The 23815-nt window shown below is 40.3% G+C and overlaps 1 protein-coding gene across 1 annotated transcript; it reads right to left on the reverse strand.

Moving 5' to 3' along the window:
• Positions 1–375: 375 nt before the first annotated feature.
• TMEM215 (transmembrane protein 215) lies at positions 376–2394 on the reverse strand. The gene has a single exon (XM_075851664.1). The coding sequence runs from the start codon at positions 2043–2045 to the stop codon at positions 1365–1367; it is 681 nt and encodes a 226-aa protein (XP_075707779.1). The 5' UTR covers positions 2046–2394; the 3' UTR covers positions 376–1364.
• Between the last annotated feature and the right edge of the window lie 21421 nt (positions 2395–23815).

Raw genomic sequence — 23815 nt, forward strand, 5'->3', positions numbered from 1 at the left:
GAAAGCTTAGTCAACTTTTTGACATTAATCTTTTCATAGCCAGAGGTCTAAGAAACAATTTATTTTACAAGACCTTCAAGGATTGATGAGGTGAAGCCAGCATATTGAAAACTCATACAAAAGCTATTATAAATGTATAAGATTAAACCATGTTCTATATTTACTACTCACACACCCTAGTAAATAGCTACATTAATGTATAGTCCTCCAAAGCGTTAGTTCATTAAAAATGGATCAAACCTGAAATAAAACAATGCAAACAATTCCACAGCTTATATGCAAGCAATATATTTTACTGTTCATTAAGAAGCCTATACTTTACAAACAATAGTTAAATACATAGTCAATAACAATGCTAGAGGATGCAAATAGATTCTTTGGAAGGAAACATTAAAAAAAAAATCAAATACTTGAAGATCTTAATGCCACCTTTCTCCATTCTGTTAGTGCAGAATACCACAAGGAATATTTTTAATATGTTGCAAAAATAATATACAATTGAATGACATAATAGGTAATATTTATCTAAATTTATAATCGGATGTAAGGCTTATTCTGAGGACTATATTCTAGCAGTATATGCTTTATCGCTATTAATACAGTATTGCGTTTGAAGAGTATTAGGGAGTTTAGTGAGGGTCCTATGTAAGTTACTATAGAGAAATCAAGATGGAATATTACAATAGACATAATTGAAAGATTTAATTTTATTCATAAAATGAGTATTATAAATATTAAAAATGTACGCATTAATTAATATAGAATTTTACACAACATATTAAAACCTCTGTCTAAATAATAGCCCTTCTATGTAATCCGATACTAACCACAGCAACCCATTTTTCAAATTCAGACTTCTTATTAGTGAGGATTATTCTATATCTCGGCACGTATGTAATGGTAAATAATTGCAGTGCTAAGCTGGGACATAGTCAATTACCAGGAAAGTATATGGGTACCTGTTTCTCCACGTGTAACCTTATATTTTGGGTCATACATGATTTAGAAAAAGAAATTGATGTTACAGCAACTTATTAGTTAACTACAGACAATGGCTTTTAGTGCACTACAGGATAACTGTGTACACCGCAGTTTGCCTGAGCTGTTCTCCCTGCTCATTGTCTTATAGCTGATCACACTTGTCCAACTCCATATCAAGGCACTGTGTTCAGAAGTCAAACAATTGGCCAGAATGATGAAAAAGAAAACAGGTGACGCATGATCTTAGACATGCTGGTCCGTAGTAACCACTTAGCAGGTAGCTGTTGAGTATAAGTACCTGGACTGTTTTTAACAGAGCCTAAATCTGTCATGCAGTGCAAAAACATTCTAGTACAATATAAATGTTTATGTGCATTTAGTTATTAAACAATTGTCTCTTGGTCCCAGTTCACTTCTGTTGGCTTTACATAGCAGCAATACCTGTTATAGGAATTGTCCCCCCCTTTGGGATAGGCTCCTGCATCATTATCTCTAGGGTCAAGAGTAACTTTCTCCTCTGTGGCGGTGTAGATAATTCTGTCTGGGGTGTACTTTTTGTCAAACACAGAACAAGTGTTGTGGTTTTCCACTCCTCCAGGTAATGTGTTTGTGGAATAGCACTTGTCCAGATACCTCAGCACTTCATCTCCATCCTCCTTTGTGTTGAGCGTCCTTGAATCTCCTATTGTGGTGATTTTGCTAGGTTCACATCCTTCTTCCGTTTCCTTTTTTTCTGCCTTTTTATCCAGCTCATTAGAACTCCCTTTTCCAGACTCCATGTCTGATGGGGTCTTCAAAAGCTCCACATTTTCTTTATCTTTCCCCTTCTTGCAGCAGCAGGTACAGTACTTATAGGGCCACTTAGTGCAGCCATCAGTTCTCCTGGTCAGGGTAATAGCTGCAACACCAGGAAGAAAAATAGCTGGTCCGATAGCAATAAGTGGAATGGATCCTAGAGTTTCCCCTTTGAAACCTGAAACTGTAAACATAAAGCCAAATACAAGGAATATGCTCACCAAGGCTACCACCAGTCCTGTGCGAGGGTTGATATCATCCGGTCTCATCTCTCTACACCATTAGAATGTACTTTGTGACCACCAGGACATCAGCAGCTTTATTTCCTCTAGGCTAGAGACCACCAGACAACTGTATTCTTCCAAAGCATTAATAAAATAAATTGTACCCCTTCTCGAGAACTCCACAGATGACTTCAGGCTGTATCTCTTGATCTTGCTTGTATTCTTAGCTAATAAAATCCAGAGAATATTACAATAACTCTTGAATGAGATAGGCTATTCACTTGTGAAGACATTACTCCTGAAGCAGATGCGATCCTTACAGAAAAGTCCACTGGGAGCTGGATGCTGTGTTTCGGATGCCAGAACAGTGAGATCCTGCATGTGTTCAAAGTGCTTGAATGGGAACTGAGACACTCATCTCTTAATGCAAGAGTATGTGAGAAGAGGGAGGGGAGTTGAGGAAAAGCAGAGGAGTGGACTTTAAATATTAGAAAGATAAAGCACTAAGGAACCTCCTGCTTTATTATTGGAAAAAATACGTATCAGCAATTTCAGATATACAGCAGCAAATATTTCACCCTCCTTAACTAAAAGAATATTTTTATTGAACAGAACACATACAATAACCTATATCTATAGAACATATGTCTTCTGCATGAGAGCGTATTGACTATTTGACTGCTGCAAAGACCACTAAAGATATGAAATTAACAAGTCAAGCTTCCTATTGAACAGTCAAAAACCTATATTGAGAAATTCAATATACGTGGTGGACTCAGACCTGAAATTGGTGCTGTATACAGGGATGCATTTACTTTAAAGGGATTTACAAAAACAAGCCGGGCACCAACAATGATATTCACTACTAGAGAGAAGTAAATTGAGTCACCAGATATATTGATTTGCAGATTCCCCAGCGCATAGAGTACAATGGGAGAATTGATTTTACTATTATTCTCCTAAATTTGGCTAAAGCAAATCTTAGACTTAGATCCACCCAATTATTCGCTCATGTCTATTAACCACCTATTTGGAGAACAATACCATATGTTTCCACCAATCACAGCTCTCCATGTGATAACTTGCAAACCTACAGACAGTGGAGACATCAGATGGAAAGAAGTAAGACACGACTGCAGGATCAGACCACACCAAGGTTTTTTGTAGTCTGTAACCATAAAGACACAATGCTCCTCATAGGAGCTGAAGACAGGAGCTTAGACATCTAAGACTATTTGCAACGTTTCTTTGTTTTTATTTTAGCTATATAAGAGCAATAAAAAAGAATGAATGCAAAGGTGGATATCTTTTACACTGCTAGATTTAGCTGCAATCCCATGTAAAACAATACATTGGAGCAAATTACAAAATCAGTTTTCTACATAGGACAAACTCAGATCTGTCACATCAGTAGTTATCCTCAGCTGAGGCGCTAGCTTTATTTAGTGACTAGCTCATCTTTTACATAATATTATATTTGGATTTAGAAGCCTACTTAAAGTAAGAACTTGGTAGCCTCTTAACTTCCATTCTAGGTTTAATGGTCATTTTAGAAAGTCTGTAATTGTTAAATATTACTATCACAAGAGATTTGCATCAGATGCCATATTAACTGGCTTTGTTCTTGCACAATGCCCTGTGGGCATCAACTGATGCACATTACACAGTTTAGGTTTTTTTAGTGGTAGACTGCAGCATCATCACATCTGTCCACACATATTTATTTTCTTATATCATATTGCCCAGTTAATGCCACATAAGGAATTTCCGTTGTATGTCGAAGAAGACAGCCGAGTCTATTGTGCTATTTTGCTTAGAAAATAATTGCAGATGGTACATTTGCAGTTATTTGACTCTACACCATTTCATTGGTGCACTCATTCTGTTTTAGTTACTCTCCTATGACATCTTCCCATCATTGATTCATGCTGACATAAAGACAGATCCAGCTTATCATGAATGTTGCCATGTCTGTGTACTATTTGGGTACCTACTTTGCCATAATATAATCATCCATTTCCAGTATAGTTCTGATATATTAAACAACACTGAATAATAAAGGGCCTGCCCTACTTTGGGCACCATTAGTTACAGATTTTATTTACATAAAAAGTTGAGTAGCTTTAAAAATACTTCACTTCACTTATATCTTGTTCCGATCCTTGTACAAAGCTGCACAACTGCCTCATGCACATGACCGAGTGCGCCGACCGAGTCCCGTCAGTGATACGAGGAAAGATAGAACATTTCCTATCTTTCCTCAGATCGGAGACTCGGACAATTTTTTACGGACCGATTCACCCGCTGAAGTGAATTGGTCCGTGAAGACTATCGGGTGCCACTCAAAAACGACCCGAGTGGCACAACGGTCGTGTGCATGACGCGTTACAATTCTGCTGGTTGTTATGAGAAACAATCAACAAGCTTGTCGACAGACAAACCCTATCAAGTCTTTGCAGTAACTCTCTGCTCTGGCAACGTGTACAAGGGATACCAACTGCGCTTGATGAACCCCATTGACATACAATGGGGTTCGTCAGGGTCCCGTAGTGGTGCCTAACTTTTGACCGGAAGAATAGCACTGCGTGCAATAGCAGAACAGTTTCAGACCTCTATTAGGGCGGTTTATAAGAGGTTGTCTGAAACAGATAAACCCATTGATACTAATATATTGTTATTAACACTTGTAGAGCCTTCAATGATCTTCCCTTTTTCAATCTTCTATCACCAAGCTGTACAATATCATAGAATGCTGTTTATATGTAGTAGATAGCCCAGGGATATTTCAACTGACTAATTCCCGTTATTCCTTCTATATTAAAAAGTTCATTCAATTAAGAAGGACTGATAAGCTGTTTATATGTAGCATTACTATGTTCTATATGGTTTCTAACTGTAGTTTCACCTGAATATCTGAACACTTGAGAGATAATCAAACAGTAAAGTCAGTAACTTGTCCTTTACATACAGTATTGTATATTGTGCAGTTTTCCAGTGGTAAAGTGAGTACAGTATAGAAAAAATATCCCAGAATACAATGCGCCAGATTGCATTGCAGTATAGAATTTCATCTCAGGAGTGTGTGATATGAGGCACATCATTGATGGTTTATATACGGAAAATCATACTTTTAAAACAGTTTTTTTAAATGCAATAAGTTATAGTAGGGGGTACGTTATTCCTTAAAATATAGTAGCAAAGGCAGGATTTTTAAAGGCGGGTTTATAAATGTGTTGGCGCAAGAAATGTCAAAATTCTCCACCTTTTCCCTCCACGATCGATTATACTTGGCAACTTTCTACATGTGGTCAAGCGGTTAGTAATAGTGTTCCTGTAATATAGCTGGGGCTTAACCCCTTCCCGCCGCAGCCCTTTTTCAGATTTTCATTTTCGTTTTTTTGCCATAACGTCTTTATTTTTCTGTCTATATAGTCCTATGAGGGCTTTATTTTTGCAGGACGAGTTGTAGTTTTTCATAGCACCATTTATTTTGCCATATAATGTACTAGGAAACAGGAAAAAAAAATATTTTTGGGGTAGAAAATGAGAAAAACAGCTATTCCTCCATGGTTTTTTGCACGCCGTTTTTACGGAATTCACTGTGCAATTAAAACAACATGTTAACTTTATTTTGTGGGTCAATACGATTACGGTGATACCAAATATATATAGTTTTTTCTATATTTTACTACTTTTACAAGTAAAAAATAACATTTATTTTGTGTCGCCAAATTCCGAGAGCTATAACATTTTTATTTTTCCGTCGATTAAGTGGTTTGTGGGCTTATTTTTTGCGGGATAAGCTGTAGTTTTTAATAATACCATTTTGGTGTAAATGCGACGGTTTCATCACTTTTTATTTCATTTTTTGTGGGAGATTAGGTGACCAAAATATAGAGATTTTGGCGTTTCCAAATTTTTTTTACGCCGTTCACCGTGCGGGTTAAATAATGATATATTGTAATAGTTCAGACTTTTACACATGCTGCGATACAAATTATGTTTATTTATTAATTTTTTTACTATGGTCTAGGGGGAAAATGGGAAAAGGGGGGTTTCTTGAACTTTAAATTTATTTGTATTTTTTTTTTACACAAAAAAAACCTTTATTTAACTAATTTTTACTTTTTTTATTAGTCCCCTTAGGGGACTTCAACCAGCGATCGTTAGATCACTTGCACGATATACTGCAATACTAATGTATTGCAGTATATCGTGATTCTAACGGGCATCTATTAAGCACTGCCGGAGGCAAGGCTTAATAGGTGTACAAAGATGGCGGACCTGGGGGCGTTCATTAAGCCCCCAGGCAGCCATAGCAACCATCGCCGCCCCCCCCCCTGCTATTGCGTTGCGGGGGGCCGCGATGAGCTGTTAGAGGGGGTCGCCCCCCTCTTTCTAACGATTTAAATGCTGCGGTCGCTATTGACCGCAGCATTTAACGAGTTAAACGAGCGGGATCGCGCTCGAGTGCGATGCCGCTCGTTACGCTGAAGGGTCGGCTGTAACAGACAGCCGATACCGGCATCGTATGGAGCGGGTTCACTCCGTGAGCCCGCTCCATACTTCCCCTACCCGACTTTGGCGTATGGATACGTCAAATGTCGGGAAGGGGTTAAAGTGTAAGTACCTAGTATCTCTCCAGGCCTAGGGTGATGAAGAGGTAATATTGATATTCATGGTGGTCTAGAATGGTTATCCCTGGATGTCTTGGTGGTTTAGTATTTGAATCTGAGGTGACTCTTAATATTATGTGTTTGACTCTAGCATCTGATGTGTGTGGTATGTTATGTAGCAGCAGTGGGTACACAAAATTCTGCTACTGCTGAAAGGAAGGTAGCACTACATTATCAGTCAATCAGTGGCTGGCACATGAGAAGGAACTGTGATAGTCCTTTTCTACAAGAAGAGATAAGTGGTGCAGCACCACTCATCCCTATAGAATCGTCAGTTTCTGATATCAGAATGTGATGTTCAGGCAAACATTTATAGGCATGACAATGGAAGATTTTCATTGACGTGTATTATATGTAAACTGTAATATAAAGGTCTAAGGTGAATTTACACTTTAAATATTTAAAGGGGTTTAAACCAATCCAGCCAATTAGTGGCCCCAGCAGTCATGTCAATGTGTGCTGTGGCCAGTGATGGTCTGGAGTGGTCACCTGCCGGTTCAGCATGTCACAGCTTACAAATAAAGGGTGAGCATAGCCTTGAGTTGTTGGAACAGCAGGGAATTTAAGGTTAGGTACTATATCCTTTTTTTATAATTATTTTATGCCATATGCAGCTGAAACCTATTTTCCATAAAACCCTTTTAAGTGTTGTAACGCTTTCTATACTTCACAGAAGGAATATGTATACTATTCCAGGGCTCTGAAATCATCAGCAGAGCCCAATCTCTTATCTCACACCTATTTCTCTATCTGTATCTGCAGACACTAGGGAAGAAAGTAGCACAGTCTCATTTGTAACTAAAGCAGTATTTGGATGCCTTCCAACTTCCTTCCAGCTGTTACTATAATCTGAGTTATTTTCATCTAGAAGCTACAGAAAAAGATGCCAAGATGTGATATACTTTACATGCGTAAAAATTTTTAAATCCTCATGCTTCTTTTGGAGTCCAAAAACTATATTCAGGTCTAAAAATAAAACGCCTACAGAATCCATGGGGGAATTGATTCACACTTTGAATTTCCAAAATGACTGTACTAACTGTATACACTTTATTTCTGGGCTCTGTATATGACCTGCATAGGACTTGGGTTTGCTACCTTAGGGTACTGTATACAGTATGTATCATTACTTGTTTTGACCGCTTACTGCTTATTAAGTTATTCAAGGGGGAGCAGGGTGCCCTGAAATGCAGCGCAGGGGTGAGCAATGGTGGTATTTGCCTACGTCAGAACACAGAATCTTAGGGCGTTTTAGAAATTGCATTAGAAAGTTGCCAACCTATTGGATGCTATTTGTTATACTGATCAATATATAGTATTAGTTGTTACTCAAGCTATGCATATAACGGGATTTCACGTTGGTATATATGTATGTCGATGTAGAATTTGTGCACGTTCGGATCTATATCCCCTTTATATTTTCACATACTGTATGTTACATTTCTTTCCTTGCCAGCTACCGTGTATGTCTCCGCATGAGGTGTCCAACAGTTTCTACTTATATGATTGGTCAGCCAGATATCTATTTACACACATGACAAAACCATGGCTACTTACATTAATCATATGTCGCATTGCGTTCTGTTTCATGACCTGCATCAGTTCAGTTTCCCACTATAACACAGCCAGGTGTCTGTATGACTGGATCCTTGCGGAAACATTTATCAATTCAATGCAAATCCCACTGGATCTGAAGTGTGAACCATATTTGGTCTTGCACCTGCGTATGAAATATATCCTCTGTATTTCACATGATCTGCAAAAAGATAATCTCCAGTATGATGTGCATTAAAGCAAAGAACAACTATTTTTTATTCTAATATATTATTAAAAAGAAAAAAATATAAATTTACAGTAACATTGCTTTATTCCACTCCCGGATAGTCCAGAAATGATGTACTTAGCACAATTACAAATTAATAATAATTTTATGTTTTTTTATCTGTTTGCATTGTGTTTTAGAGGTTCATCGTGCAGGACAGAGCTCTTTACATAGAAATAAATATAAGGAACTCAATACTAAAAGCTGCTGCAAGTCTTCGTCTCCGCTTCTTTATTATATACAGTAGAAGCGTAAGATGTATATTACAAGGATGTATACTGTATTTGCTTACACTGATTAGCTCTATTTTGCATTTGTGTACAACCCCTTTAAGTAAAATATCTCTACGGAATGCATTGATCTTGTCACGATTTTTCCCTCTGCTCAATGACCTGTTTCCATTTCCTATTTGCAAATTTGGCCCCGCAGCTTAATGACCTGAAAATATTTAGAACATATTGTTTCTTATTAAGTATATACAATATGTAGATGTGAGCAAAGTGAAAAAAAAAATGGGATTGTGCAGCATGTTTAATTAGGGGTTTTATAATTTCAAAATGAAAATTTCCATAGTATTCCTTATTATTATTGTTAGCATTCCCTGGCTCTTCTTTCATGTGTTTATAGGAAGGCTCATTATCCGTTATCATGAGACTTATCTGCTAAAAATTATTTTGCAACATCAAAAAAACATAGGTAGAAAAGACATATTATTGTACACACTCACGAATGACCCACTAGGATGGCTCCAGGCTTCAAGTGATTTACTATGCAAAAGGGGTATCTTTAAAAGTTAGATATGGACTCAGGGATGTAACTAGGAAAGACTGGCCCCCATAGCAAACTTTTGACTGGGGCCCTGCCTAGGTGCCACACGCAGCCCCCCTTATAGATAGTGCCCCCCTGTAAATTATGCCATACAGCCCCCATGTAGACAGTGCTATACAGCCCCCCTGTAGACAGTGTCACATCCCACTTGTAGATAGCAACCCCCATCTCCCCCTTGTAGATAGTGCCATACAGCCCCCCTGGTATATAATGCAACACAGCCCTCCCCTTGTATATAGTGCCACACAGCCCACCCTTGTATAAAGTGCCACACAGCCCCCCCTTGTATATAGTGCCACACAACCCCTTTCCCTTGTAGATAGTGCCACACAGCCCCCTGTAGATAGCGCCAGACACAGACCCCTGTAGATTGTGCCACACACAGACCCCTGTAGATTGCGCCACGCAGCCCTCCCCCTTGTAAAGTGCCATACTGCACCCTATTAGTGCCACACAGTCCCCCTTAGTAGTGCCACACAGCCCCCTTGTATAAAGTGCCCCCCTTGTATATAGTGCCACCCTGCTCCCCTCTTGTATATACTGCCACCTTGCACCCTCCTTGTATATAGTGTCACCCTGCTCCCCCCTTGTATATAGTGCCACCCTGCTCCCCCTTGTAGATAGTGCAACCCTGCTCCGACCTTGTATATAATGCCACCGTGCTCATCCCCTTGAATATAATGCCACCCTTCTCCCCTCCTTGTATATAATGCCACTCTGCTCCCCCTTGTATATAGTGCAACCCTGCTCCCCCCACTTGTATATAATGCCACCCTGCTCCCCCCTTGTATATAGTGCCCCCCTTCCCCCCCTGTATATTGCCACACAGCGACCCCCCCCCCCCCAAAAAAAATATATTGCACTTACCTTGCCTCGTTCCTGCAACGCATGAAGCGCTTCACATCCTCCGGGTGGGACGCATGCGCAGACCAGCATGATGCAGTGATGTCATCACGCCAGCCTGCGCATGGAGTCTTCCCAGCGCCTTATGGCCTGCAGCCTATAATATTAATTTGTGTCTGTTTCCTGAGGACGCAGATACAAATGAATGTGGCTATCGCTAGCACCAGGACCCCCTCCGGTGCTAGCGATGCCACTGGGCATGAGGGGGCCCGTGCTGCACGGCCCTTAAATGTTAGGGGCTGGGCAGCGCGTACCCCGTAGTGGCGTCACTACCGCTGTAGCAGCCATAATGGCTGCAAGCGGCATCACCGAGCATGGGGGGCCGTTTCGGCGAGCGGCATGGGCCCCTCATGACGCAGGCCTCCTAGCACCCACTACGGCTGCTACAGCGGTAGTTACGCCACTGTATGGACTCGATTACCATCAAATGGGCAGATGTAGAGGTTCTCTACCATGTACTTTAAGGGGGTGTTCACACTGAGTTTTTTGTCGCGTTTTTTTAATGCGGAAATCGCATCAGAGACCGCGCCAAAAAACAGCTGAAAATGCCTCCCATTGATTTCAATGGGAGGTGGAGGCGTGTTTTCCCGCAAGCGGAAAAAATGCTCACGGGAGAAAGAAGCGTCATGCCCTTTTTCCGGGCGCTTCCATCTCTGACCTCCCATTGACAATGGGAGGCAGAGAAAGCGGTTTTTGCTGCGTTTTTTGCCCATGGCGCTCAATGGCCGCAACTAAAAAACACAGCGAAAAACGCGGCAGGTCAAAATCTGCCTCAAAATTCCTGAAGGATTTTGATGCAGATTTTTCCTTCCGCCTGCAAAAAAACTCTGTGTGAACAGGGCCTAAGGGTTATGTCCACCTTTGTAAGCAAAGGTTTTTTTTAATTAATGTATTTAGTGTTTTTAAGCTTTAAAATCACTTTTAAAATCACTTTTATTAAAGAAAATGGTTACTTTTTAAGATATAGCTTCTATGTATCCTGTTTACATAGAAGCTGTATCGTTCTTTCTCAGCCGAATACGTCAGTTCAGCTAAGGCATTGTTCACAAGGCGCTAAAAGAAAAGGACGTGTAAACGCTAGAATTTTTGCAAAGCGCTTTTTAAAGTACAGGCATTTTTTACTCCTTTTTTACGCGTTTTTGGCGCTATTTTTTGGGCGTGTAATTTGGACTCCCATTGACTATAGGAATTAGGTTTATGCTCCAGGAATTGACTTGATGCTTTTTTTTACACTACGCGTTTTTTGAACACACGTGCGTAACAAAAACGCGTTGTATGCACTACAATGCATTTTCCCTTTGATGTCAATGTGAAGCTTAAAGCATCCGTGTTTGAGGCATTTTTTACGTGTTTTTTTTGCGCGTAAAATGCGGCAAAATCGCGTGTAATACACGCCGTGTGAAGCTCGGCTGAGAGCAGGACCTGCATGTTTCTGACAAACAGAATACAGCTAATATCGATCACATCTAATTTCATAACTTAAATGTGATCGATATTAGGTGGATCCTGTGTGCCAGAAATATGCAGAACCTGCTCTCAGCCGAGCTTTTTAGTTGGACTGACGGAATTGGCTGAGACAGAACAATACAGCTTCTATGTAAATGGTACATAGAAGCTGTATCTTAAAAAGGGGGGGGGGAAGTAATTTTAAAAGGTGATTAAAAAGTCTAAATACATTCATTTGAAAAAAAAATAGCTTACAAAGGATTGATATCAGGGACCATGACTGAGGACTGTAGTTTGTTTATTGACCTGGAAGCGATTCATGGATGTAGTACTTACACTATCCTCTAGGTGCATGCAGTGTTTGTAAAGGGTGTTGCAAAGATAACAGACAACAATAACTTATTTGCCTCCTGTACGTGAACTTTCTTAGTAGGAATATACATGGCGCATTTGGGTATTTAGATAGAATCTATAGTGCAATATGTACTTAAATTACCCTAACAAATAGAATTAATGTAAAAAGTAATGTAATGCAGGTAGAAAGCTTTTTAGAATATGAAAAGGTAGGTAAGCTTAATAAATAAAGCCATGGTAGCGACTTGCAGGTATCCACCACTGCTAATTAGAGGAACTGTAGAAAGCATTTTTCAGGACACATAGGAATTTCTCCGCTCTGAGAGATTTTAATGCTGAGGCTTGAATAGAAATGACTGATGACTCATTATTATATCGCTAAGGGGTATTTCTGGAGAAAAAAAATGCGCATGATAGAAGGAGGCCAGTAAACACAATAAGAATTTAGCAAAGTCAATATAAAAATCATAGCCAGCAGTGGTTTTAAAAATAAATTGTTGTTTATTATAAAAGAGTTTCTAGAAGTTCACAGAAACACTTGGTGTTATACTGTAAAACATTATGTCAGACAATGAAACTATGGTAAATGAATATCCCCTGCTATATCAGACTTTTCAAGAAATCATCAGTACTTATGATTATGATGATGATCATCATCTTCATTATATATTTAATTACTGATGGAGCTCCATGACATTATTGAGGAGCTCTATTTATGTTCTATGGAGCACATAGCCTGAATCTGCTATCTGCACTAGCGGGCTCAATATATATATAGTTCTTTACGACTCCTTACTAGATCAATAAGAGTAATATACACATGCATATGGAGCCAATCTTCTATAGGAGAAAGCAGCCTAAAGTATTGGACAAACAATTGCGTGGAGGCATAGATGACCGGTGCTCCATAGTTAAGAAACAGAGCACCATAGACCAATTAAATATAATAAGAAAATAACCAGAACCATACTTTGGTCACTTAGTGAGAGTCGTTGTAGAGGAATAGTATGGAGAATCAGCAGAAAAAAATGGCATTTCAGCAACATTTTGGGCCTTCTCACAATGTTAATGTATTTTTCTTGAAATTAATTGACATACAGATGTGTCCACCCCTAACTTTGCTCGAGTTTGGTGAAGGAATCAAATTTCTCATCAATCTAATTCAATACAATATTGCGATATTCTAGCAAAACCCACAGGCTGCTACCCACATCACAACCATTGGGTGACTACACATATAACATAGAGATCTTGTGATAAAGTATTATGAAGTCATGTTGTTGTTGTTTTTTCAAAGTTGGTCATCTCATGCCACACATCTCAAGAGAAAAGGTAAGGAAGGACACATCTATATCTTTAGGAGTACCAAAAGCATCTCAAGGTAGTGGTGTCATACAGATCATGGTCCACCTTTATATACCCATTGGCACTAATACAGATGTATGAATACTGAGAGTTTCTAATTTGGGTAGAGATCTTGAGGTACAGCATGGTAAATTAGAACCATGAAGGCGTAGAGTCAATACCCGTTTCTGTATTCCACTTTAGGTTTCTGGTAATAAATCTGTTATGCAATATTTTGATGGAATCATCATGCATTAAACATATCTCCTATGTCCTAATGTATGTCACCTCATGCCAAGTAAAAGCATGACACCTAGTCAAGATACCATCTCGCAGCCTCGCCTTATTCTGACATAGTTGGAAGATATTCTGACAAACATAACACAGTATTAGGGCCTCTCTATCATTGTAGTGGCAGCAACTTGAGGCTCAGAAGCAAATGTCCTGTGGTGATATGCCACAGAAGCTACATATTTACAATCAGAAGCTACTACAGGCAAGATTGATGTTTCCATAATTAAAGAATGGACATATTGCAGATTTCTTCCAACGATGTCTTGATGACAGTCTTCATCTGTAAATAGAAAAGAGACCTAGAGGACAACTGCCCCATTGCCTTTCTCCAGTCACAGCTTATCATATCTGTGATCCTAACACTATCTTAAGCCTTGGATCAAACGAATAGCAAGATGGTGAGATGGTCCCGTGCTAGCAGTAGCCAGTGGAGCAGCTCTGCTGTTTGTCTCCATTATCCCTTTATCTGTCCGTTACCTGTCGCGGTGCCCTGGATGTCCTGGTGTGGCTGGATCCTCTGGCTTCTGGGGTTCTTATTGGCAGTGGCAGTGGTGTCTGCGGTGTCTGTAGGGCCTGGATCTGATCCAGTGGCATCTGCGGGGCTTGGACCTAGCGGAGCCAGTGGACACTAAAATCAGTACTGCTGGAATATCTCTGATGCGGAGGTGTGGTTTGCGGATGGCCTGGTGTGGCTAGAAGTCGGCGAGAGAAGGAGCAATGATCCCCTGGGATGGCGTGGGTGTCCCTTGGTGCACTGAGTCAGCCGAAGAGCAGCAGAGGAAGGAAACACATGTGAATCTGTTATCAAGGCGGACGTGTAAAGTGCCTGTGGCAGTGTGGACTCTACTGAAACTAGGGCTGGCTAGGATATTGTTTTTGTCATCTGCACCATTACTTGCAACAGGAAGAATTACTGGGGCATGTGTCGGTCTTGGAGAGGGGGTTTTGCCTGAGCCCATGTGGACCTCAGTTTACCGACAAAAGGCAGAAAGGCCATCTAGGCTTGCACTTTCTGATGCAAAAATGACAGATATGTTTGTCTTTATTTCTATGTTGTGTGTGTCAGGACATAATAATTCTGCTTCTGTTATAAATAATACAGGCAGGGGCATCTTTGTCTACAGCCAGACAGTTGCTGCAACTGTTTAAATCTACCCTGCGCCAAACAATACCGTGCACCTACTGAAGTACGGCTCCTGTTTAGGGGATACAGAGCTGGTACCAGGAGGAGAATAAAAAAGCGCCGCTTTAAGCCTTCTGTCCCTCCACTTATCATGAAAATGTACGATCTTAGGGCAATAAAATTGATGAACTGTGTGCGCTTACAGTGTTTAGGAGAGATTTTCGTGAATGCGATTTATTTTGTTTCACAGAGACTTGGTAACATGATATAGTACCTGAATAAAATATTGGTGTGCCAGGGTTTTAGTTAGTGAGGGGCGATAAAGATTTGGTCTTAAGCGGGAAGAAGAAGGGAGGAGGTTTCACACTTTATGAAAAAAATAAATGGTGTAACCAAGGGCATGTAATAATAAGGGACCCGTATTATCTGCCTAGGGAATTTTCGACGGTGGTGGCTGTAATGGTATACATGCCACCATCAGATAATGTGGCTGTAGCATGTGACTGTACTATTTAGACTTCAGACAAAGTATCCTAACTCTTTTAGAGTGATTACTGGAGGCTTTAATCATGTGTCTGTTTCCATGATTTTACCACAATTTTAGCAAGTGGTTAAGTGTTCAGCGAGAGCGAAAAAGGGCTATGATATCTTGTATGTGATTATAAAAGATGCATACAGGTCCTCTGCCTTACAACCTCCGAAGCAATCGGACCATAACCCATGCACACGACCGTAAAATCGCCCGTAATTACAGTCTGTAATCATTCATTTCTATGGCCAACGGACACCCTGTATATTTACGAAAAGGGGTCCGTGCCATAGAAACTTGCCGAAAAAAATAGGACCGTGCTCCCATACTTTATAATGGGAGCACGGCCCGTAAATACGGACGGCTGTGCCCGTAATTACAGGTCATAATTATGGGCACGGTTGTGTGCATGGAGCCTTAGGCTGTGTTCACACAGAGTTTTTGCAGGAGGAAAATTCCTCCTGCAAAAACTGCTCCAGACGTTTTTTGCACAGTGGTTTGACAAAAACTCGTCAAAACACTCGTCGAGGCGTTTTTTTCCTCTTTCTGACTGATTGAAATGGGGTTTTGGAGGTGGAAACCGCCTGAAGATGGGTCATGACGCTTCTTTTTATCGCGACGCGTTTTTTTTACTCGCGGTAAAAAAACTCGTCCAACTCCCATTGAAATCAATGGGAGGCATTTTTGAGGAGTTTTGCATCGCGGTTTCCGCATCCAAAAACTCGTCAAAAAAACTCTGTGTGAACAGGGCCTTAAAAGGCAGGTGAAGGGATGGACCAATGAGGCAGAGGATGAGCTGTGATTGTGTTTTGAGACTACTAATTGGAATGTGCTGTTGGAAACAGTTAGTAATGATGTAAATGGGTCTGTGGATGTGTTTACAGACTATATTTTATATAAATAGCATTGTGCCTTCATGAACTGTAAGTTGTTTTCCAAATAATAAGCCATGGGTAACAAAGGATCGGAAGGAGTTATTGAATGGAAAGAAAGAGGCTTCTAGAGAGCAGATCGGGATCAGCTGAGGATTGTGTAGGGAGAATTACGGAAGAGTGTACGGGAATTTAAGGAAGTGTATAGGAAAAACTAGAGAGTAAATTGTTCAGGAATGACATGAAACAGATTACAGCATTTTAAATAAAGAAGTCTCTGGAAGGGGCTAATTTGAATAAAACTAATGAACGAAATGTGTTGCCTAATAGCTTTAGTAATGTGAGTGGTGATAGGGGTGATATACGTGGTATATCATGGATCCAGATGGTGTCAGTTGGCGGTGGAATGAGAATCCTGCTAAGGATTTATAGGTACCTATTGTGGTTACAGAGATGGAGATGAGAAAGGAGTTTTGGAAATTAAGTTAGGTGAGTCGTTAGGTCGAGATAGGTTACCGACATGAGTACCTGAAGTGTGTGCAGAACAACTGTGCAATATTTTTGCTACCCTTTTCAACTTGAGTCTGTGTCTGAAGCGTGTACCTATGTTATGGGAAACATCAAGTGTGGTTCCGGTGCCAAAGATTCGAAACCCAGTTGAAGAAAATGATTTTCGGCCTGTTGCTCTGACACCACATGTTATGAAAGTGTTGGAAAGATTAGTTTTAATATATTTGTTATCAGGTATTGGTAATCTGATGGATCCTTTGCAGTTTCCTTATCGGACGAGATTGTGGGTTAAGGATGCTGAGATCCAGCTTTTACAGCAGGCTTATTCACACCTGAAATGTATTGGAAAATATTTGAGAATCACCTTTTTTTTGATTTTTCAAGCGCGTTTTACACCATTCAACCGGCCATGCTTAGGAAGAAGTTATTACGCTTGACAGTTGAGGTGCAAGTGGTTAATTGGGTAATTGAATACATGCTGAATAGGCTACAATTTCTTCGGTTGGCAATATGTATATCTCAGCAGGTAATGAGTAGTGTAAAAGCTCTCCGAGGTACAGTGTTTGGCCCCATTCTTATTTTCGGTATATACCTCTGATTTTCAATATAGGTCAGAACAATGTAATTTTCAGAAGTATTCAGATGACTCAGTTATCGGAGGATGTATTAAGGGAAGGTGTGAAGAGGACTATAGAAAGGTCCTGGCTGATTTTGTAACATGGACTAAATGTAACTGTGTGCAGTTAAATGTGCGTAAAACAAAAGAAATGATAATTGACTTTAAAAGGACACAAAGTAAAGTTGTTCCGGTATGTTATGGAGGTCAAACTGTGGAAGTGGTGGATGAATATAAGTATCTGGGTGTGTACTTGCATAATAAATTGCACTTGTACTCAATGTGTAGCTCAAATCTGTGGCACTTCAAATGGTCTGGGTGCTATGGGTAGGGTTCCCACCCCGTCAATATTAACAAGATAAACTCGAGCACTCCTCTGGTCAATATGCAAAGATAGAGAAAATATGTAACGTTTCGGCCACAATCCGGCCTTTGTAAAAATTCTATTGCCACTGCTCAATAGAAAAACCTGAGGGAGCGCTATAGAATGAGGTAACTAGTACCATAGAGAAATGCGTCGGGGCATTTGACCAGAGTAGTGCTCGAGTTTATCTTGCTAATATTTTACTCAATGTGAACTATAAAGATTTGTAGACAATGAGCTCCCCTTGTAGTGGCTATGACAATGTCAGGGCAATCAAAGGAAGCAGTTCCGTACCAGGCCCATTGCCTTATCATTCACTCCCTCTTTGGTAAGTACTCCTCTGGTATACCACTATCCATAAGCAACATAGAAAGAAGAAAGATGCAATGGCCTGCGATGTTGCAGGTGGGATCACTCAAAGCATTAGTGACCAATGCTGTTAATACTGTAGCATAGAGAATATAAAGGGCACTGCAGTTGATGAACCTTACAGATTAGCTTACTCCTCATTAGTTGGTAAACATCAGCTGTGGATGTGGCTTGGAGACACCCCATACATTTCCTTAGAGAGCCCCATGTTAGACAAAAGTGAAGTGAGAGCTACAGTACAATGCAAAGATGTGTGTGTGTGTGTGTGTGTGTGTGTGTGTGTGTGTGTGTGTGTGTGTGTGTGTGTCTCTGTTAGTATGTACTATATTGTACGTATCTGAAATAAACAGACGGACAGGACAAGGATGGATGGATGCATGGATAGATAGATAGATAGATAGATAGATAGATAGATAGATAGATAGATAGATAGATAGATAGATAGATAGATAGATAGATAGATAGATATTAGATAGATAGATAGATAGATAGATAGATAGATAGATAGATAGATAGATAGATAGATAGATAGATAGATAGATAGATAGATAGATAGATAGATAGATATTAGATAGATAGATAGATAGATAGATAGATAGATAGATAGATAGATAGATAGATAGATAGATAGATAGATAGATAGATAGATAGATAGATAGATAGATAGATAGATAGATAGATAGATAGATAGATATTGTTCTGCATTTATAGTTCTATACTTGAAGATTCAATATCAACACAGGAATTTCATGTCTGAATGTTAACAATGACTCGAATATTTGTTGCTCAGTGAAAATTCACCTTGGAGATGTATTCCCACATGTCTTTCCTTTGTCACGGTCTGCAAAGTGCAAGTTCAGCAAGAATAAAATCACCAGAACATGTACACTATGTAACGTATTCAGGTTTTCTAATAATAGCTCTTGTAGAGCCCCAAAATCTAAGCAAGACAAAGAGGGACATTTGTGATTAATGGTGATGTCAGCAGCCGAGCAGCACTGAGTTGTGATAACAGCAGTGGACACACGTTTTATCACCTCTCCTTCCCTTGTAACTTTCTTCCCTTTGTCTGCTTCTGTCTTCTCCTGTCTTATGTCACAGTCTGTTATGTCAAAAGAACTACAATACAAATGATGCCAGACTTTCTTCATTTTACTATATAATTGGACCTTTCATTAAAAATAATATAAAATTAAAGTGCATTTGTCTTAAATTTTAGAAATAAATCGCTGCTTTTTGAATAATGCTTACTAAATTTTTATTTTCTTCAGATGTCTATGGGGCTGATGGAAAAAGCCAAGCACTGTGCTCGGCTTTTTCAGCAGCCCCATAGACATGAATTAATGTAATAGGGAGTGTCCCTCATTTGGGACCCCCTTTGTAAGCTAGAGCGGAGAACCATTGGAAATAGTAGCTTACACTCTGGAGGACTTTGGAAGTGCACTGTATTACAACATACACATTAAATGTGAACTAATTAAAGGGGTTTTCCCACAAAACACATGTATCCCCTATGCACAGGATAGGGGATACATGAGGAGAATGGGGGACTGAAAGTTTCCCGAAGAGCTCCATGCCCCACCAGCACTCCATTCATTTCTATGGGACTTCCGAGACCTCTGTCTTCGGCAGTTCTATAGAAATAAATGGAGCGCTGATTGATCATCTGCACCAGTGCTCAATTCCCATAGAGCACTTCGGGGGACTTTCAGTCCCCCATCTTCCTCATCGCTGGGGGTCCCAGTGGTCAGACCCCCAGAGATCCCCGACACGCATGCGGCAGGGCACATAAATGGCCCCTTGCGTTTTCTACGCGATATAGTAGCTCATTTCGAGGGGTTTCAGCAGATGGATGTGTGTTTTCTGCTGTGTTTAGGACCATATACAGGCTTGAAACACATAAACTATATGTTTTTTGTTTGAAAGTGGACATCCACTTTATTGAAGTGAATGCTGAAAACATAGTTTCTCTAAATTTATATATTGCCTGTCCTAATGGCCATCTCAGCTTTGTTCCCATGCTTTAAGACTACAAACAATACAACTGTGGGAGGCCAGGAGCGGTGAGATGATTCATTTATTCTTTTTTTGTTGTATATGGTTTTTATGTTGAGACTATATTTTGCCTCTAGTTCTTTCATTTGTTCCTATATCTCTGTTCTCCTCTTCATAGTATGGAACCCTGTTTAGGTGACAAGATTTGCAAGTATCAATGGAGCAAGTTAACCCCTGTCAAGCGATGGACATTTCCCCATTATTGGATGTTTCTAAAATATTATGAGAAGTCCAGCTCACAAAAAAAAGAAAACGTATAAACAGAAGAAAGTGGTGAAGGCAAGCAACAAAATTTGTAAATGAAATGACAAAATCATGAACATGCCATTGGGATTGCAACAGGACAAGACACACTGTTAAAACGTTATTTATACGGCACAAACTTGAAGACATAACATGTTGACACAACCCTTCCCACAGCCACTCCATCTATCCCATAGCAGGCATCATGGTTGTACTCTATGGCAAATACACCATAGGCGGCTAATATAATATACCCTTGGGGCCTGACAACTTGTTGTCATTAAACTACTTTTACTTGAGTAGCAACCAAAGAATGGACAGTAGTGTCATATATTAGATATTCTAACAAAGTGTCACCGCCTTGTTTTTACCACAGGAATGATGTTCAAGGGCAAATGAAGGGTTTTTAAAAGAAGGTTGAAAAATTTGATGGTGCCCAAAACAGAGATGGCAAAATGCCCCCTCATCTAACTTTTTTATCCTCACGTTTCAACATTCTATGTTCCACATCACACAACTTAGGTACAGGTATTGATGATTGTATTTATTGCAGTGTTCCTCGTGGTCTGGATTGGTTTAGGGTAATATCTCAGGTAGTCTAGGGTAGCGAAGGGGTTAACAGTAATATATGTGGTGCTCTAGGATGATAATGGGTTAACAGTAATACCTAAAATACCTTGGTATGAATCTCGGGTGGGTTGGAGTTTAACACCTAATATTCCTGGTGGTTTAGGATAGTGAAGAAGTTAATGGAATTATCTGCCGTATTATAAAGTTAAAGTGTAAATATAATTTACATTTATTTAATATAAGTCGGTCCACAATTCTTTGTCTGATTAATTTCATAATATAGCTTTATAGGAGTTGGAACTCTGACTTTCTATAACAGCGCTCTAGGAGGGCTCAATACATAGACTTACACAGCTCCCATTGAATCCAATACTAGCTGTATAAATCCATAAATATGGAGTTCCCTCTAGTGGTGGCTGCATCTAGAATAAAAATGATAATTTACCTCTATGGCTAAGTGGTTTTCCGGAGTGGCGCCATTCCTGCACCTGAGAATGCAATAATTGTAAGGCTGGGTTCACACGGCCTATTTACGGACGTAATTCGGGCGTTTTAACCCCGAATTACGTCCGAAAATACGGCACCAAAGCGTCGGCAAACATCTGCCCATTCATTTGAATGGGCTTTACGATGTTCTGTGCCGACGGTAAAAAAAGACGCCCGCGTCAAAGAAGTGCCTGTCACTTCTTGAGACGTAATTGGAGCCGTTTTCCATTGACTCCATGGAAAAACAGCTTCAATTACGTCCGTAATGGACGCAGCGAAAAGCGCCTGCACTTGCCATTACGTCTGAAATGGCGGAGCTGTTTTCTCCTGAAAACAGCTCCGTAATTTCAGCCGTTACGGACGTGCACGTGTGAACATACCCTAATATCTTTGAAGAATACCTTCATCACAATACATTTCACTTTTTTCTCCAGATCATAGGCCTCATGCACACGACCGTAGCCATGTGCACGGCCGTGATTTTCGGGTCGGCCGGCTGCGGAGTGTCCCCCGCGAGCAGCCCGCAAATTGTGGGCCGTGCACATGGCCGCGTCCATTATTTCCTATGAGCCTGGGCCATGCACGGACCGTGGAAACCACAGTCGTGTGCATGGGCCCATAGAAATGAACGGGGCCGCAATTCTCCTGTGGATTTTCGGGTGAATTGCGGCCACTTTTGTACTTGTATCTTTTTGCATCTATTAGTAGCAAAGTGATGTTGTAAAGCAAGGTAACTATTCAATATTTTGGAAATATTTATTAAACATTGCCTTATATATGATGTAGAAGTCTGAAATACAATACATTTCACGGTATTTGATCAAATATGAGTAGTACTAGCAGGTGTTAGTGTCTAGCCTGCAGAAACATAACTGAGAGGTGAACAATTTCTCAGAGCAAGCAAAATCAGCTAACTAATAGCAAGATGATGGATTTGGCAAATATTTCTGAGGTCATGGCAATCCACGTGGGATTAGAAATGACGAATGTGCCATGTTCACAAACAGTGTAAAACCATGCAACACATTTATAAGGTAAAATAAAGGAATATGCATTCTGTTATGAATACCATTTATTTTATTCACTAAACAATCAGACACACCGTATAACAACAAAGGCCCATTATATCCTCTTGATGACCAGACCTGAAAAGACCTTAATAACCAGCTAATTTTTTTTCCGTTTTTTAATTGACGTGGCTATTGTTTTATGTGGGAGAACTTGTATTTTTTTTCCTGCGCAGTTTTCTCTGATCCCAGCTGTATTCAGGACGCTGTTTTAAGCATAGGAGCTGTTAAGTAACAGATTCGGCGTAGAGCATGAGCGTTCACTGGAGCACTCATAAACCTTTTCTACAGCGACGTCGAAGGATGCTGCTGTAGACTCCGGACCTGCACCACCACTGTCAGACAGCGTGCGGTCAGGAACACGATATAGTATATCAGACTGTTTGATCTATAAAAAGCATTTAAACCTAAAGAAAATTCTATACAAATAAGCACTTCTCGTGTCAGACAGTTAAAGACTATTTTTTTTTTATTCTTCATTTTAAATAGTCTTCATTAGAAAATGTCCTGCCATTTTGCGGCTGTAAAGTTTGTGTTACTCCTTCACCTTGCTGGTTGTCCTGCTGTTTCTTTTATAGATCTGACAGTACACTTGCTTTTGTCTGTGCTCCCTCTGCCACCCCCCTCTTTGCCTCAGTGTTAGCGATAGCAGTATGAAGAATGTACACAGCAGATAAAAGCGCGGAGAGGGGGGAAAAGCATCCAAGTGTTTCAGGAAGGGCAGATCACACAGGCTGTACTGAATCAGAGTGTGGATAGAGAGGAAGGCGCAAATGGCAGTCTGCAGGGGGGAGGGTGTGAATCACACAGGCTGTGTTTGACTGCAGAGAGAATGGAGAGCACCCAGTAAAAACTGTGTATGTGTATGTGTGTGGGGGGGGGGGGGGTCACATACTCTTTTGTATCAGTGTCTGTCAGGACAAGGGAGAGAAAGAGATCCCTTATAAGATGTGGAAGAAGAAAGCAATAGAATTGAAGCAGGGGCGTATAATGCCTCACATCGATGCTTTCACAGTATAATGCCCCCACAAAGTATAATGCTCCTCATACCTGCCCCACACAGTATAATGCCTCCCATAGCTGACCCCACACTGTATAATGCCCCCATATCTGCCCCACACAGTATAATGCCCCCCCCCCGTTACTGCCCCCACAGTATAATGCCCCCACACAGTATAATGCCCCCCCATAGCTGCCCCCACACTATAATGCCACCCATAGCTGCCCCATACAGTATAATGCTCCCACACAGTATAATGCCGCACGTACAGTATAATGCTCCTATAGCTGGCACCATATCAGCCCCCCTCCCATACCCAGTATAATGTCCCCATATGTGCCTAA

The sequence above is a fragment of the Rhinoderma darwinii genome, chromosome 1 (assembly GCF_050947455.1).
Source record: "Rhinoderma darwinii isolate aRhiDar2 chromosome 1, aRhiDar2.hap1, whole genome shotgun sequence".
Lineage (NCBI taxonomy): Eukaryota > Metazoa > Chordata > Amphibia > Anura > Rhinodermatidae > Rhinoderma > Rhinoderma darwinii.

Excerpts from the sequence above, each read along its gene's own strand:
- TMEM215 (XM_075851664.1), bottom strand. The coding sequence starts at position 2,045 with ATGAGACCGGATGATATCAACCCTCGCACAGGACTGGTGGTAGCCTTG.